At 39.3% G+C, this 18448-nt stretch overlaps 1 protein-coding gene across 2 annotated transcripts in view; it reads left to right on the forward strand.

Annotated features, from left to right (window-relative positions):
* col5a1 (procollagen, type V, alpha 1) overlaps window positions 1–11921 on the forward strand; it is a 155929-nt gene extending 144008 nt beyond the window's left edge. The window contains exons 64-66 of one of the 2 annotated variants that reach the window (XM_080756680.1): window positions 533–601; window positions 6131–6364; window positions 9105–11921. In XM_080756680.1, the coding sequence (XP_080612806.1) occupies window positions 533–601; window positions 6131–6364; window positions 9105–9251 (450 nt within the window). In that variant the 3' untranslated portion in view covers window positions 9252–11921. Of the gene's footprint in view, window positions 1–394; window positions 464–532; window positions 602–6130; window positions 6365–9104 lie in introns of both variants that reach the window. The other variant, XM_080756679.1, reaches the window with a different exon arrangement.
* The last annotated feature ends 6527 nt before the right edge of the window (window positions 11922–18448 follow it).

Genomic DNA, 18448 nt, shown 5'->3' on the forward strand with positions numbered 1-18448 from the left:
AGACAAAAAGTAGCACAAATAGGAAGCGAATCGCAACACTTTGTGATATTGCACATTGCCTATTATCACTATTTGTCTATTTTAATTTTGATAGTGGTTAAGTGTGTTCTCGAGTTTATTAAACTTTGAACCAATAACAAATAATAACAAGAGCTTGTGACAAAAATGATAACTCCTGGAAAACGGGTTCTTTTTTTTTAATCTCTTCTCTTCCATTTTCTGAAATGTTAAGCGTTTTGGTACAAGGTTTCCTGGCCGACAGCGACGATAACAGTTCTTCTACCAGTCGAGGCGTTTGTTCTTGTTAGTGTGGTTGCCCCAAAGGGCAACCAGACTATTGTATTTAACTGCTGTTTCTGTCCCTCCCTGTTGCCTCCGTTCGCCCCCCCCCCAGGCTAGACTCACGTCTTGGGTAAAGGAGGCACCCGGGTCCTGGTTCAGTGAATTCAAACGTGGTAAACTGGTAAGCCCCGAACTCCCCCCTTTTACTCCCATCCTTTTTCCCCCATCTAACACCTCTCATATTTTACAGAGCAAAATGGCAAAATGGCCCAAAGACTCCCCCGGCTCATGGTATAGTCACTACAAGCGCGGTTCCCTGGTAAGTGTGGCCCTGGTCTGTGGCTCTACCAGAAGTCCTGGCTCTCTCCTGGGCCAGGCGTTCTGTGAGGGCCGCGGGTTCTGCATGGTTTCATCATGGTGCTGTTTTATCCAGAGTATGTATATATTATTCTCTGGCACACTTTCTTTGGCTTGTTGGATGCTGCATTATTTATTACGGCCGTTTGCATGGGTTCAGGCATGAGCTGCGTTCACCTTCCAAGTCCAAGTATTATAGGTGGCGCTCTCTCACGTAGAAGGTCAGAGGTCAGATGTATTCACCACTGGCAAGAATAGCCCCGTCGTCTACAAGCTCACGACGCAACGTGTCACAGCTCAGCTTCATTTTCCAAATCACTATTGGCGTGTAAAACAAAAAAAAAAAGGTTGTTGGACTTTTTTTTGTCATAACAAATTTTATCAATTGCAGTCTTGGAAAGAGAAATAAAAACTGAGAAATAAGAACATGAGCTGTGTGAAATATATGCATATATAAGGTGCATGCTCTGTATACATAGTAATAATAACAAATGTGACAGAATATACAGTCATATAATAATTACATAAACACACGGTGGCCTCAGCCTGTGCCAAGAGGACAGCCAGCCGCCACGTGCACATTGTGTGAGCTTGTAGATCTGAAAATGAATGTTCCGCCCCCATAAAGGCATCCCCCAAAAGTGGGGAACTACAGACCCACGTTTTATGTGGCCAAGGAAGAATGGCGACTTTTTTTTATAGGCTATAGATTAACAAAGAAAAGAGTCGTTACGAGCGGAGCGTTTGCTGTAGCGTCCGCTCCATCTTACCTCTGGCGCGCTGAGAGAGCAGCACTTAGACATGACGGAGTGCCATGACATTTTCGCACACGGCGATTCATAGAATAATAGCCACATATCTGCTGATAACTGCCTTTTGCAAATATGGTGAAAAATACCCAAAGAATGGGCCCGCCGATCGTGAGTTATAGAGGTCGGCGAGTTAAAGCCAGCGAATCAGTTATCTTTAAAGCGCGAGGATGTTCATTCATCTCCACTAGTTATAGTACACTCACAGTGTCTCCTGTGTGCAACTGTGCACGGCACGCACACACGCAGTGTCTCCTGTGTGCACGGCACGCACACACGCAGTGTCTCCTGTGTGCACGGCACGCACACACACACAGTGTCTCCTGTGTGCACGGCACGCACACACGCAGTGTCTCCTGTGTGCACGGCACGCACACACACACAGTGTCTCCTGTGTGCACGGCACACACACACAGTGTCTCCTGTGTGCACGGCACGCACACACGCAGTGTCTCCTGTGTGCACGGCACGCACACACACACAGTGTCTCCTGTGTGCACGGCACGCACACACAGTGTCTCCTGTGTGCACGGCACGCACACACACAGTGTCTCCTGTGTGCACGGCACGCACACACGCACTGGTGGAAAGTTACAAAGTATGTTTGCTCAAGTCTCTGTACTTTAGATACAACTTTGAAGTACTTGTACTTTACTTGAGTATTTACATATTTTTGATACTTCTAGTAAATATTGTATTTTTTTTAGTACGACAATTTGAAAAACTCTAGTTGTTACATTGAAGATTTGTATTAATTATATAAAAAAAACAACATATTAATAACCCACTATTAATACTTTTTTCACCACTGGGAGACACACACGTGCACACACACACACACACACACACACACACACACACACGCACACACATACATACACGCACGTGCGCTATTCTCTCATATCTTTTGGAGTGGAATGAAAGCGCTGAACCAAAAGGTCACGGCACTCAGTCAGTCGCCACCCAGGGGCATTCTGGGTACTCAGTCACTGCTGCCTTGCGGGCTGTTGATGATGAAGAGGTAACGGTTTCCATGGTGATGATATATGGGGTATAAGAGCAAGACCACGCTGCCGGGTGGAAACCTCCGAATATTTAGTCCCCAAAATGATAAATGTTAATATTCAAACGGAGGAAAATAGCCGATCTACAAGCTCACAACGCGTCGCACGGCGATGTGTTGTGAGCTTGTAGATCGGCTATTTTCACTATACTTTTGTGTCGACACTATATCGCCTGATGAAGTATAGGGCGTTCGTTTACGATAAATAAAACATAAAAAAAAATACTTTAGGGTTTCTACCCAACAGCAACAAAGACAAACGGAGTAGCTAACCTCTATGCAGATGTCTAGGCCAGTGGCTATCCACCTTGTTCAACTCAAGGATCCCAACATTGGACCCCCATCTGAAAATTACTTTACTTAGGCTACTTACTATTTGCCACCAAAGTTTTATTGTGTAGCTCTTTTGAAGGTGGTTAAACTGATTTTGATGCAATATAAACTCATTTTGCTGGGGGACCCCCTGCAACTACCCCTCAAGGACCCCTGGGGGTCCCCAGATCCCACTTAGAGAACCACTGGTCTAGGCTTATCAGACAGATGAGCGAGGTTACTCCTAAAATTTACTTTAGCACTGCTACTCCTCCTTGACTTTATACATAAATAGGACGTCAATTCAAAGTATGTTTAATTATTTAATCACTTAAACTTAGTTGCGGGGCCCCCCTGTGGCCCCCTAGAACATGTCGCTATAGGGTATAAGTGGTTAAAAGTTTACAGTGAATTCTCCAGCAAATAACATTTTGAAGACGATCAATCTTTTCTGCCACAGTCAAGTTGGAGTATTGGTCTTAGATTTCGTGTGTGTGTGTGTGTGTGTGTGTGTGTGTGTGTGTGTGTGTGAGAGAGGGCAATCAGTGGAAGAAGTCGTAACACGGTGAGCAGGTTGTGTGTGTGTGTGTGTGTGTGTGTGTGTGTGTGCGCTGCATGCATGGCGTGGCGTGGCGTTGCATTGCATGTTGCTTTGAACTCTCAGTCAGTCACTGTTTGTCTGAACCAAAGAAAAAGATGGAGCTAAATGGATCCCCACTGGTTTGTATGGAAACAGAAACCCTTTTTCCTGGTGGTTTTCTGTCAGTTACTAACATCAAACCAGAACATTGTGGATGTATCCCCCCCCCCCCCTCCCCTCCCCTCCCCCCTGTCAGGCGGGTGGTCTTATCCTTCTAGATTACAAAGCATTTACAGTCGAACGTATTGATCGATTGCAGCATCTCATACTAGCAACAACGAGGCAAGAAATCCTGAGTGCGGCACACATTCACTTAAAAGCATTCACTTAAAGCAGTCCTTTTCAAAGTGGTCATTGGCGTAAAGAACTAACGAGCACGGGGAAATAATATAGCTCTTAAATAAATAGACAATAGCAAACCTCTAGTATCGCTTAATTCACCTAAAACCCCCATTCAATAGAACTGAAACAATAAAACACACACTCATTTAAAACAGTCTATTGCACATGTTTACCCACATGTGCTGTGCTGTACATGAACAAATATGTTTCTTGATGAACTTTCATGTACACTTATTACGTACAGTATTCTATAATGTCACTGATACCATACCCTATAACTATAGCATATCCGCTATAGTTTATTATTTATTAATTGTGTCAGACCTAATCAAATACAAATAGGATGACAAAGGCACAAAGGAGTCAGAATTCAATCTTGTGTGCAGCCAATTAAACTAACATACGGAATCATTCTCAATCCGATAATTAGATATTTTCTTTAGCATGTTTTACCATAAATGGCTCACACATCACAATGATAGTTAACATAATGTATTAATTGCAGCTGAAATCCGTTGTGTAATTAATGGTTGCATTGAAGGCAGCATCAATAATCTAGGCAGGCCCTGGAGACCTTTGTGCTCTCTCCCTCTCTTTAAGAGCCAAACTGTGTGTCTCGGAGGGAAGCTTACCGAGAGCACGGTAAAATCCCCTGTGTTATTTAACTCTGAGATTGTACAGAATCTACAAATGCAACCAGATGGACCCGCCGCGGGCCGTGTTTGCCAGAGACATCACAATTATACGATAATTATCGTATTTGTACTATAATTTTACCCTCTGTAGACGTGCATGTTTTATGGTCAGTATGTTTTACGGTCATGCCAAAAAATGTCTGCAGGAGCATTTCACCATAAATCACAAAAAGGTGCATGAAATATGCTAGATTCCATGGCTGCTGAGTCGGGATCCAGTTCAAAATAAGTCTGTGAATCAGTAAAACTGACCTTAGTTCTGTACTTGGAGGCATTCAAAACACCAGTCCAGTCCAGTTTTAGGCTTTTATTTGAGTAAGGTCCAGGTAAGTTGTCTGATTCCACGAAGCCGCTCGTTTGAAATCCGATAATTGCAAGCCTCTGCCTTTAACATTTCCCATTTGGCAACACTACGCGCGGGTCCATTTGGTTGCATTTGTATAGCATCTGTACAGTCTCACAGTTAAAATGTACACTGGAGGATTTCACTGCGTACGACGAGCTATAGTTTTAACAAAAATCCAAGGAAGCCTCGATCTCCTCTTCACATGAAAGAGCCTGGACTTCTTAACCTCTCCTTTGATCGCTGTCTTGACGAATGGGTATTAATGTCCAATTCACTTACACGCATTCATTAATAATTCCCTCGCCACAAAGGAGGCCGGCTCGTTCCTCCTCGCACCTGTAAACATTTATGCAAAAAAAAAGAAAATGCACAAACGCAAACGTCAACCAAAAAACGGTGATGAATTATTACGGTACTATACGAGGGCCAGTGTGTGCGCCGCTGTCTCGTCACTGTGAAAAAGTGTGACTGTTGTCTCATAATTTAGGCCCTCCAGTCCAGGGCCAGCGAGAGGACTGACTGTACATCACTCTGCTTCTTAATGATAGCGTGTGCCTTGAAATACTGCTGTCAATACAGGCAAAACAATATCAGACTAGACATCACCTAGAAATACTGGCAACATAAAAGCACACCGCGGCAACAAAAATTACCATGCACAAATTAGAATCCGAATGGGCCCCGCGAGAGATGCACGCGCCATCGCATAGCGTCGATACGCGATGGTGTGGGGTGTAGTTTGGATTCATATATTGCTATAGGGACGTCGGGGTGGTTGCCTCTAGCTACTGTCTCGTATAGTTGTGGTTTATGGTATAATTTGGATCTCTATTACAGTTGCTACTAGGCTTGTACAGTAGCAGACAGTATACTCTTCCTTGAGGTCCACACAAAATATCACATTACATTAACATTTTTGATTTCCTTTAGGACCCCCGGTTTTATTACACATTTCTTTGTTTCTTTGTCTTTGGGTCTCTGGGACTCCAATCTTCACTGTAAAATCAATTTTAACGCCAAAAGTGATCAGAATTAAGAATGAAAAGTAAAATTAAAACCCTGTTCACAGTAACAGGAGGCTCATAAAAGTTCTCCAAACAGCATCTTAACAATTATAAAGAAGTTTAAGACCCGTCCTACACAATCCCTAATATCCTCTTGCCACTTTATGTTCCAGAAAACGGTGTGGTGGGTATTATTGATCCTTTTAAGATTTTCTTCATGAAGGCATTATCATTTCCAGAGTGTGTATCTTGTTTCTGTTTGTCTGTTTTATCCGTATAGCTCTCCTACGTGGACGCAGAGGGCAACCCCATCGGCGTTGTCCAGATGACCTTCCTGCGGTTGCTGAGCGCGGCCGCCCGCCAGAACATGACCTACAACTGCTACCAGACGGTGGGCTGGCACGACGCAGAGGGGGACAACCACGACAAGGCCATCCGCTTCCTGGGCTCCAACGACGAGGAGATGTCCTACGATAACAACCCCTACATCAGGGCCATATCTGACGGCTGCGCGGTAAGTCTCACCCCCCGGCTGTGTGTGTGTGTGTGTGTGTGTGTGTGTGTGTGTGTGTGTGTGTGTGTGTGTGTGTGTGTGTGTGTGTGTGTGTGTGTGTGTGTGTGTGTGTGTGTGTGTGTGTGTGTGTGTGTGTGTGTGCGTGTGCGTGTGCGTGTGTGCACGTGTGTGTGTGTGTGTGTGTGAGTGAGAGAGAGATAGTCTGCACCTTTGACCCTAGCCTAGAGGAAGCTTAATAACAAACAATTCTTCTTATAGCCCATGTTTTTTGAAATTTTGAAAAAAAAAGTTAGCCTCGTTTCTCATCATTTTGGACCGTGGGCTATAGCCCATATCGTACGGCATACTATAGCGCGCCGTTTTTCATCATTTTTGAGGATTTGAAAAAAATGACAAAAACGATGGGTTATAGCCCATGTTTTTTGAAATTTTGAAAAAAAAGGTTAGCCTCGTTTCTCATCATTTTGGACCGTGGGCTATAGCCCATATCGTACGGCATACTATAGCGCGCAGTTTTTCATCATTTTTGAAGATTTGAAAAAAATGACAAAATGACAAAAACGATGGGTTATAGCCCATGTTTTTTTAAATTAAAAAAAAAAAAGTTAGCCTCGTTTCTCATCATTTTGGACCATGGGCTATAGCCCATATCGTACGGCATACTATAGCGCGCAGTTTTTCATAATTTTTGAAGATTTGAAAAAAATGACGAAATGACAAAAACGATGGGTTATAGCCCATGTTTTTTGAAATTTTGAAAAAAAAAGTTAGCCTCGTTTCTCATCATTTTGGACCGTGGGCTATAGCCCATATCGTACAGCATACTATAGCGCGCCGTTTTTCATCATTTTTGAGGATTTGAAAAAAATGAAAAAATGAAAAAAAAAAAACCGCAATTTCCACAATTTCCATTTCCGCAAATTCCGCAATTACCATTTCCTCAATTTCCGCAATTCCGCAATTTGACAAAAACGATGGGTTATAGCCCATGTTTTTTGAAATTTTGAAAAAAAAAGTTAGCCTCGTTTCTCATCATTTTGGACCGTGGGCTATAGCCCATATCGTACGGCATACTATAGCGCGCAGTTTTTCATCATTTTTGAAGATTTGAAAAAAATGACGAAATGACAAAAACGATGGGTTATAGCCCATGTTTTTTGAAATTTTGCAAAAAAAAGTTAGCCTCGTTTCTCATCATTTTGGACCGTGGGCTATAGCCCATATCGTACGGCATACTATAGCGCGCAGTTTTTCATCATTTTTGAAGATTTGAAAAAAATGACAAAATGACAAAAACGATGGGTTATAGCCCATGTTTTTTGAAATTTTGCAAAAAAAAGTTAGCCTCGTTTCTCATCATTTTGGACCGTGGGCTATAGCCCGTATCGTACGGCATACTATAGCGCGCAGTTTTTCATCATTTTTGAAGATTTGAAAAAAATGACAAAATGACAAAAACGATGGGTTTATAGCCCATGTTTTTTGAAATTTTGCAAAAAAAAGTTAGCCTCGTTTCTCATCATTTTGGACCGTGGGCTATAGCCCATATCGTACGGCATACTATAGCGCGCAGTTTTTCATCATTTTTGAAGATTTGAAAAAAATGACGAAATGACAAAAACGATGGGTTATTGCCCATGTTTTTTGAAAAGAAAAAAAAAAGTTAGCCTCGTTTCTCATCATTTTGGACCGTGGGCTATAGCCCATATCGTACGGCATACTATAGCGCGCCGTTTTTCATCATTTTTGAGGATTTGAAAAAAATGAAAAAATGAAAAAAAAAATCCGCAATTTCCGCAATTTCCACAATTTCCATTTCCGCAAATTCCGCAATTACCATTTCCTCAATTTCCTCAATTTCCGCAATTCCGCAATTTGACAAAAACGATGGGTTATACCCCATGTTTTTTGAAATTTTGAAAAAAAATGTTAGCCTCGTTTCTCATCATTTTGGACCGTGGGCTTTAGCCCATATCGTACGGCATACTATAGCGCGCAGTTTTTCATCATTTTTGAAGATTTTAAAAAAATGACGAAATGACAAAAACGATGGGTTATAGCCCATGTTTTTTGAAATTTTGAAAAAAAAAGTTAGCCTCGTTTCTCCACATTTTGGACCGTGGGTTATATCCCATATCGTACGGCATACTATAGCGCGCAGTTTTTCATCATTTATGAAGATTTGAAAAAAATGACGAAATGACAAAAACGATGGGTTATAGCCCATGTTTTTTGAAATTTTGAAAAAAAAAGTTAGCCTCGTTTCTCATCATTTTGGACCGTGGGCTATAGCCCATATCGTACGGCATACTATAGCGCGCAGTTTTTCATCATTTTTGAAGATTTGAAAAAAATGACGAAATGACAAAAACGATGGGTTATAGGTGAATTCTACATACCATCTCAGCTGTTTTATTAGGTGCAGACTATTTGTTTGCCCAAAACGGAGGCAAATAGGCTGGAAAAGTACTGTGCTGTCCAGATTCAGCGTATCTGTGGCTGGCGTATTGCAGAAATGTACAATGACAGTGTTTCTCTCCGCCGGTGTTCATTGGCAGTCAAGTAAAAAAAAAAAATTGTAACGATTCAATCAATGCATGGGAGGCTCAAGTGTTTTGAATTTAGAATTTAGAATTCAAGTATATGTTTATTTAGCAGGCCCCTAAAGTATATGTTTATTTAGCAGGCCCCTTAACTATTTCTCATACTGTACTGTTATTTTTCTCCTTCTCTCCAACAGTTGAAAAAGGGTTATGAAAAGACTGTACTGGAGATTAACACGCCAAAGGTTGAGCAGGTGCCTTTTGTTGACATCATGTTCAACGACTTTGGCGGAGCCACGCAGAAGTTCGGGTTCGAAGTGGGCCCGGTCTGTTTCATCGGCTAAGACTGTTTACCTTGAACAATATGGAGAAAAAAGCATATTTTTGTTTTCTCAGAAACACAACACAGGAATAGGACTATTTGTATTTGTAAAAAAAGAAAACAAAAAACAAAAGAGAGAAACTTTTTTTCCCCCCCGAGAGCAACAAGTGTGAGTACAACACAAACAGAAAAATCAACATACATTGAAATGAAATAGGAAAGGAAAAAAAATAATTAAAAAAAAAAGCAACCTTGAAACCTCAGCGTGCCTTTCTCCATCACATGCAAGTTTTGAAAACGTCCTGACCATCCACGGCCCCACAACGATCTGACCACAGCCCCCCTCCCCAACCCCACCCCCATTTCTACTGATGTAGATCAATCTGCCCCACCCCACCGCCCCCCTAGCAGGTCACCGTGAGAACTGCGTCTGTTCCCGAAGTTTCCTCCTAATTTCTCATGGACGGCATGTGATTGATCTTCAGCTATGATCGCTTCCCCCCCTCCCTCCCTCCCTCCTTCTCTCTCATTGGATTTGTTTTGATCACTCAGTTTTTGGGAGCTTCGTTTTGTGCATAATTGTCTCCCCATTCTCTCGAATGGAGCTTCTATATAAATATATATAAATATTTTTTGTGTGTTTGTAAGTACATTCTGTATATTTTTTTCGTTCTTCCTGATTACATTTTTATTGGTTCTTGGCTTCAAAACATGCATGTGACGTTCTCAAGTGTGAGGTAGGAGATGATTATGGTAATTGCAATACAACTAAATAATTAGAGAAAAGGTATGTCTGAAGTGAGGAATTCCATTTGTAAAACTTTTAAAAAAAGGAAAAAACACAATACAGGAAAAACCCCAGTAAGTGCTGTCTTGTTGCAGGTGTGGCGTACACCCTATTGTAATTTAAGAATGGAATGGAAATAAAAGACAAAAACAAGTTCTGTGATACTATGTGACAAATGATTTGCATAAAAGAAAGAAAGAAAGAAAGAAGAAAAAAAAACATTCCTCTGGTGTCCTCTTGAACAGCATCCCAATTTTGTCGCAGTTGAAGGTTTTTTTTATTAACTTAAATAAACAAAGCAGTTTATTTGATTATTATTATTTGTTCTTCTCAGATGCTTAAAAAATCGATCCAACTATGCAATGGGAGATATGATGTCCCGTCTCGAATGAAAACAACAAAAGAACTCCAAACTACATCTAGGTGCTATATTTCCTCTCTCCTATGTGGTGCTACGTATGTATTTTAAGTTAGTGTTGTTTGATTGAAAGAATCATCGCGGCGACACCAGACCGCCGCCACTCGTCCCTCGGCTCCCGAAAGCCCTGATTCACACTTCGTCGCCGACCTACAAGCTGGTATAGCGTGTTTTGCCGATTTTCGGCGCGTGCGACGGAGCGTAACTTAGGCATTGACCATCACCTCTGACACAAGAAAATCTTTGTTGCGCCTGTATTTATATTAATGGGTGTTTCTGCATGCCATTCCCTCCCCTCCCCCCATATCCATTCCTAGATCAGTACATAATTTCTGCATACATCTTTTTTTCCCCTCCTATGTCTGTGGACCACACACACATATCAAATCCAATAGCGTCTGAATCTTACAACAATTCTTGGCATGTGCTCAGGAAAAAAAAGGAAAAAGAGATTGTATGTGGTTGTTGAATGTGATGCTACTAATTTCTGGCTGCAGATATGAGGGCAGAAGAAGAAGAAAAAAAAAACACAAGCAAAATGGCACTGCTGGTGTTTGCATATCATGGCTCCAAGACAATGCAATTTGGATCTCACTGTTGAGTGGTATGTGCCATGGATTTTGATTACATTGATCTATACCTGTGTTCTTTCTGGTGTTGAGTGCTGGATAAGTGTCTGTTGTAGTGGTGCCAAAATGGTACCTCTCCTTTTGGTAGTCCAAAGCACATGGCCAATTAAGTTTCAGTTTCATACATGAAACCAACCCTCCCACCAAAGGTGTTCTTTTTTATATATATTTATAGCTTTAAGTGCCACAATGGCTTAGAATCTAGTTTTTTATTTTTATTTTTTGGAAACGGAACAAAATCAAAAAAAGCTTTTGTATTTCCTTCTGATTTAGATCTGTTCTGCAAAAATAAAATAAAAGACGAAGAAAGCTGCTTATAAAGTAGAGGCAGGTCCATAAGATTAGCCAGAATGGAAGCTTTGTTTATTAATGGTTTGGATCTTCAAATAATTTGTTGGTCTACTTTGATTGCCCTTAATGTAGTTTAATATCCTCTTTGTTCAAACTATGCACTCGATCAGCCTGTGACCACTAGCCTCTACCACAGAACTTCACAGCCCTCCGTAAGTAGTTTGTTGCTGTTAGCTTATGATCTTTACCTTCAGATTTGTGACTTGAACCGTTTCTGTTAAGATAACTTCAATATGCTTGTAGATCTTCAGCTTTTATTTTATTTTATTTTTTCATTGTGATGCAATATGCCAAAAAGAAATAACACTCTGCTCTCCTTAAAAAAAGGACGACCAATTTTGTAAATTTTCAGAACCAGCAGTGACGCTGCCACTTTTATTTTTGTTTTGTTTTGTAGTTTTATGTTTGTCTGTTTTTGAGTGTTTGTTGTTTTGTCAAACCTGTGTAAGGATAAGAGAGGATAGAAGATATATTGGTTTTTATGTCAATAAATTCAAGTTTACTGTGGCCCCCCCACTCTTGTATGTCTTTTGAAGCATTAAAACGTATCTGTATGCATGAAATTGTAAAGCTTTTTCTCTTGTTATATTCTAGAGATTCTAGATCTCCAAACCCCACGTTTTCAGTCATCCAAAAATACATCCTTTTTGCTAGATTTGGAATGAAAGGTCATGTCCATAATTGTGAAGTGGAGAGAGAATGATGCCATTGTAACTCTCTGCCAAAGCCAATGTTCATTTGTAGTATATTTATTGTATTATTTAAAACAAAAATAAATGTTAAATGATACCATAGTGTAAAGTGTAAAAGGCCCGCTCTCTTTACATTAACAGATGGATGACAATGTATTAACACGTGAAATTGCGGAAAAAATTGCGGAAAACACGTGAAATTGCGGAAATTGCGGAAATGGTAATTGCGGAAAAAATTGCGGAAAACACGTGAAATTGCGGAAATTGCGGAAATGGTAATTGCGGAAATTGCGGAAAAAATTGCGGAAAACACGTGAAATTGCGGAAATGGTAATTGCGGAAATTGCGGAATTGCGGAAATGGAAATCGCGGAAATTGAGGAAATTGCGGAAAAAATTGCGGAAATTGCGGAAATTAGAAATTGCAGAAATTGCGGAATTTCCGCAATTTGCAATTTCCAATTTCCGCAATTACCATTTCCGCAATTTCCGCAATTTCCGCAATTTTTTCCGCAACACTCCGCAATTTGTCTAATGTTTCTCATCCTCCGCAACACTCTGTAATTTGCTAATGTTTCTCATCCTCCGCAACACTCAATTTTTCCAGTAAATACAACACATTGAGCAGGGCACTGCAGGGAGTTGAACCCCGTTCCGGTAAACCAGAAGTCCGACACCAGTGCCTTAGTTTTTGTGTTGTTAATTTACAGGTCCAGGTGTGCATACGCATGTGCGCCTGTGCGTGTGTAGGTGCATATGTGCATTTGTGTGTGCACGCTTCAATGACCACTGTTGGACCCCATGGGGATCAAGGACCTCTGGGAGCCACCCATAATTCACAACGGTCACAGCGAACTCTGTTGCATCACAACTGGTGGCCAACAGTAGTAACCAACACCGCCGCCGACCCACAGGAGAATACCATCGCACAGTGGTATCAGACCAACCACAATCAGCCAACCCTCAAACCAAACCCTTCGACCTAGAAGAACTCGAAATTGCAATGGGAAAGTTGAAACCCGGAAAAGCAGCAGGGATGGATGACATACTGGCAGAAATTATACAGCACCTGGAACCTAACGCAAAGACCTGGCTCGTGGGGATGCTGAACACATGCATGGCACAGAAAACCATCCCTTCTGTCTGGAAAAAGGCCAAAGTGGTTGCAATCCCCATACCTGGCAAAGACCCATCATCCCCAAAGAGCTACCGACCCATGTCCCTCCTTTCAAAAACCGATGGGCTATAACCCATCGTTTTTTTTTTTTTCTGCAACACTCCGCAATTTCCTAATGTTTCTCATCCTCCGCAACACTCAATTTTTCCGTTAAATACAACACATTGAGCAGGGCACTGCAGGGAGTTGAACCCCGTTCCGGTAAACCAGAAGTACGACACCAGTGCCTTAGCTTTTGTGTATTCAACTATTTGGGTAACGTGAGCTTTATCCTCTAATTCATAGGCCTGGATTTCTTTTTTTCAAAATTTCAAAAAACATGGGCTATAACCCATCGTTTTTTTTATTTTTTCATTTTTGTCAAATGGTCAAAAAGGATGAAAAACGGCGTGCTATAGTATGCCGTACGATATGGGCTATAGCCCATGGTCGAAAATGATGAGAAACGAGGATAACTTTTTTTTCAAAATTAAAAAAAACATGGGCTATAACCCATCGTTTTTTTCATTTTTTCATTTTTGTCAAATCGTCAAAAATGATGAAAAACGGCGTGCTATAGTATGCCGTACGATATGGGCTATAGCCCATGGTCCAAAATGATGAGAAACGAGGATCACTTTTTTTCAAAATTTAAAAAAACATGGGCTATAACCCATCGTTTTTTTCATTTTTTCATTTTTGTCAAATCGTCAAAAATGATGAAAAACGGCGTGCTATAGTATGCCGTACGATATGGGCTATAGCCCATGGTCCAAAATGATGAGAAACGAGGATAACTTTTTTTTCAAAATTAAAAAAAACATGGGCTATAACCCATCGATTTTTTCATTTTTTCATTTTTGTCAAATCGTCAAAAATGATGAAAAACGGCGTGCTATAGTATGCCGTACGATATGGGCTATAGCCCATGGTCCAAAATGATGAGAAACGAGGATAACTTTTTTTTCAAAATTAAAAAAAACATGGGCTATAACCCATCGTTTTTTTCATTTTTTCATTTTTGTCAAATCGTCAAAAATGATGAAAAACGGCGTGCTATAGTATGCCGTACGATATGGGCTATAGCCCATGGTCCAAAATGATGAGAAACGAGGATCACTTTTTTTCAAAATAAAAAAAAAACATGGGCTATAACCCATCGTTTTTTTCATTTTTTCATTTTTGTCAAATCGTCAAAAATGATGAAAAACGACGTGCTATAGTATGCCGTACGATATGGGCTATAGCCCATGGTCCAAAATGATGAGAAACGAGGATAACTTTTTTTTCAAAATTAAAAAAAACATGGGCTATAACCCATCGTTTTTTTCATTTTTTCATTTTTGTCAAATCGTCAAAAATGATGAAAAACGACGTGCTATAGTATGCCGTACGATATGGGCTATAGCCCATGGTCCAAAATGATGAGAAACGAGGATAACTTTTTTTTCAAAATTAAAAAAAACATGGGCTATAACCCATCGTTTTTTTCATTTTTTCATTTTTGTCAAATCGTCAAAAATGATGAAAAACGGCGTGCTATAGTATGCCGTACGATATGGGCTATAGCCCATGGTCCAAAATGATGAGAAACGAGGATAACTTTTTTTCAAAATTAAAAAAAACATGGGCTATAACCCATCGTTTTTTTCATTTTTTCATTTTTGTCAAATCGTCAAAAATGATGAAAAACGGCGTGCTATAGTATGCCGTACGATATGGGCTATAGCCCATGGTCCAAAATGATGAGAAACGAGGATAACTTTTTTTTCAAAATTAAAAAAAACATGGGCTATAACCCATCGTTTTTTTCATTTTTTCATTTTTGTCAAATCGTCAAAAATGATGAAAAACGGCGTGCTATAGTATGCCGTACGATATGGGCTATAGCCCATGGTCCAAAATGATGAGAAACGAGGATAACTTTTTTTTCAAAATTTAAAAATACATGGGCTATAACCCATCGTTTTTTTCATTTTTTCATTTTTGTCAAATCGTCAAAAATGATGAAAAACGGCGTGCTATAGTATGCCGTACGATATGGGCTATAGCCCATGGTCCAAAATGATGAGAAACGAGGATAACTTTTTTTTCAAAATTTAAAAAAACATGGGCTATAACCCATCGTTTTTTTCATTTTTTCATTTTTGTCAAATCGTCAAAAATGATGAAAAACGGCGTGCTATAGTATGCCGTACGATATGAGCTATAGCCCATGGTCCAAAATGATGAGAAACGAGGATAACTTTTTTTTCAAAATTTAAAAAAACATGGGCTATAACCGATCGTTTTTTTCATTTTTTCATTTTTGTCAAAAATGATGAAAAACGGCGTGCTATAGTATGCCGTACGATATGGGCTATAGCCCATGGTCCAAAATGATGAGAAACGAGGATAACTTTTTTTTCAAAATTAAAAAAAACATGGGCTATAACCCATCGTTTTTTTCATTTTTGTCAAATCGTCAAAAATGATGAAAAACGGCGTGCTATAGTATGCCGTACGATATGGGCTATAGCCCATGGTCCAAAATGATGAGAAACGAGGATAACTTTTTTTTCAAAATTAAAAAAAACATGGGCTATAACCCATCGTTTTTTTTCATTTTTTCATTTTTGTCAAATCGTCAAAAATGATGAAAAACGGCGTGCTATAGTATGCCGTACGATATGGGCTATTGCCCATGGTCCAAAATGATGAGAAACGAGGATAACTTTTTTTTCAAAATTAAAAAAAACATGGGCTATAACCCATCGTTTTTTTCATTTTTGTCAAATCGTCAAAAATGATGAAAAACGGCGTGCTATAGTATGCCGTACGATATGGGCTATAGCCCATGGTCCAAAATGATGAGAAACGAGGATAACTTTTTTTTCAAAATTAAAAAAAACATGGGCTATAACCCATCGTTTTTTTTCATTTTTTCATTTTTGTCAAATCGTCAAAAATGATGAAAAACGGCGTGCTATAGTATGCCGTACGATATGGGCTATAGCCCATGGTCCAAAATGATGAGAAACGAGGATAACTTTTTTTTCAAAATTAAAAAAAACATGGGCTATAACCCACCGTTTTTTTCATTTTTTCATTTTTGTCAAATCGTCAAAAATGATGAAAAACGGCGTGCTATAGTATGCCGTACGATATGGGCTATAGCCCATGGTCCAAAATGATGAGAAACGAGGATCACTTTTTTTTCAAAATTAAAAAAAACATGGGCTATAACCCATCGTTTTTTTCATTTTTTCATTTTTGTCAAATCGTCAAAAATGATGAAAAACGGCGTGCTATAGTATGCCGTACGATATGGGCTATAGCCCATGGTCCAAAATGATGAGAAACGAGGATCACTTTTTTTTTCAAAATTAAAAAAAACATGGGCTATAACCCATCGTTTTTTTCATTTTTTCATTTTTTTCAAATCGTCAAAAATGATGAAAAACGGCGTGCTATAGTATGCCGTACGATATGGGCTATAGCCCATGGTCCAAAATGATGAGAAACGAGGATAACTTTTTTTTCAAAATTAAAAAAAACATGGGCTATAACCCATCGTTTTTTTCATTTTTGTCAAATCGTCAAAAATGGTGAAAAACGGCGTGCTATAGTATGCCGTACGATATGGGCTATAGCCCATGGTCCAAAATGATGAGAAACGAGGATAACTTTTTTTTCAAAATTAAAAAAAAACATGGGCTATAACCCATCGTTTTTTTTATTTTTTCATTTTTGTCAAATCGTCAAAAATGATGAAAAACGGCGTGCTATAGTATGCCGTACGATATGGGCTATAGCCCATGGTCCAAAATGATGAGAAACGAGGATAACTTTTTTTTCAAAATTAAAAAAAACATGGGCTATAACCCATCGTTTTTTTCATTTTTTCATTTTTGTCAAATCGTCAAAAATGATGAAAAACGGCGTGCTATAGTATGCCGTACGATATGGGCTATAGCCCATGGTCCAAAATGATGAGAAACGAGGATAACTTTTTTTTCAAAATTTAAAAAAACATGGGCTATAACCCATCGTTTTTTTCATTTTTTCATTTTTGTCAAATCGTCAAAAATGATGAAAAACGGCGTGCTATAGTATGCCGTACGATATGGGCTATAGCCCATGGTCCAAAATGATGAGAAACGAGGATAACTTTTTTTTCAAAATTAAAAAAAACATGGGCTATAACCCATCGTTTTTTTCATTTTTTCATTTTTGTCAAATCGTCAAAAATGATGAAAAACGGCGTGCTATAGTATGCCGTACGATATGGGCTATAGCCCATGGTCCAAAATGATGAGAAACGAGGATAACTTTTTTTTCAAAATTTAAAAATACATGGGCTATAACCCATCGTTTTTTTCATTTTTTCATTTTTGTCAAATCGTCAAAAATGATGAAAAACGGCGTGCTATAGTATGCCGTACGATATGGGCTATAGCCCATGGTCCAAAATGATGAGAAACGAGGATAACTTTTTTTTCAAAATTTAAAAAAACATGGGCTATAACCCATCGTTTTTTTCATTTTTGTCAAATCGTCAAAAATGATGAAAAACGGCGTGCTATAGTATGCCGTACGATATGAGCTATAGCCCATGGTCCAAAATGATGAGAAACGAGGATAACTTTTTTTTCAAAATTAAAAAAAACATGGGCTATAACCGATCGTTTTTTTCATTTTTTCATTTTTGTCAAAAATGATGAAAAACGGCGTGCTATAGTATGCCGTACGATATGGGCTATAGCCCATGGTCCAAAATGATGAGAAACGAGGATAACTTTTTTTTCAAAATTAAAAAAAACATGGGCTATAACCCATCGTTTTTTTCATTTTTGTCAAATCGTCAAAAATGATGAAAAACGGCGTGCTATAGTATGCCGTACGATATGGGCTATAGCCCATGGTCCAAAATGATGAGAAACGAGGATAACTTTTTTTTCAAAATTAAAAAAAACATGGGCTATAACCCATCGTTTTTTTTCATTTTTTCATTTTTGTCAAATCGTCAAAAATGATGAAAAACGGCGTGCTATAGTATGCCGTACGATATGGGCTATAGCCCATGGTCCAAAATGATGAGAAACGAGGATAACTTTTTTTTCAAAATTAAAAAAAACATGGGCTATAACCCATCGTTTTTTTCATTTTTGTCAAATCGTCAAAAATGATGAAAAACGGCGTGCTATA

Source organism: Protomyctophum bolini (assembly GCF_963924005.1).
Source record: "Protomyctophum bolini genome assembly, chromosome: 22".
Taxonomy (NCBI): domain Eukaryota; kingdom Metazoa; phylum Chordata; class Actinopteri; order Myctophiformes; family Myctophidae; genus Protomyctophum; species Protomyctophum bolini.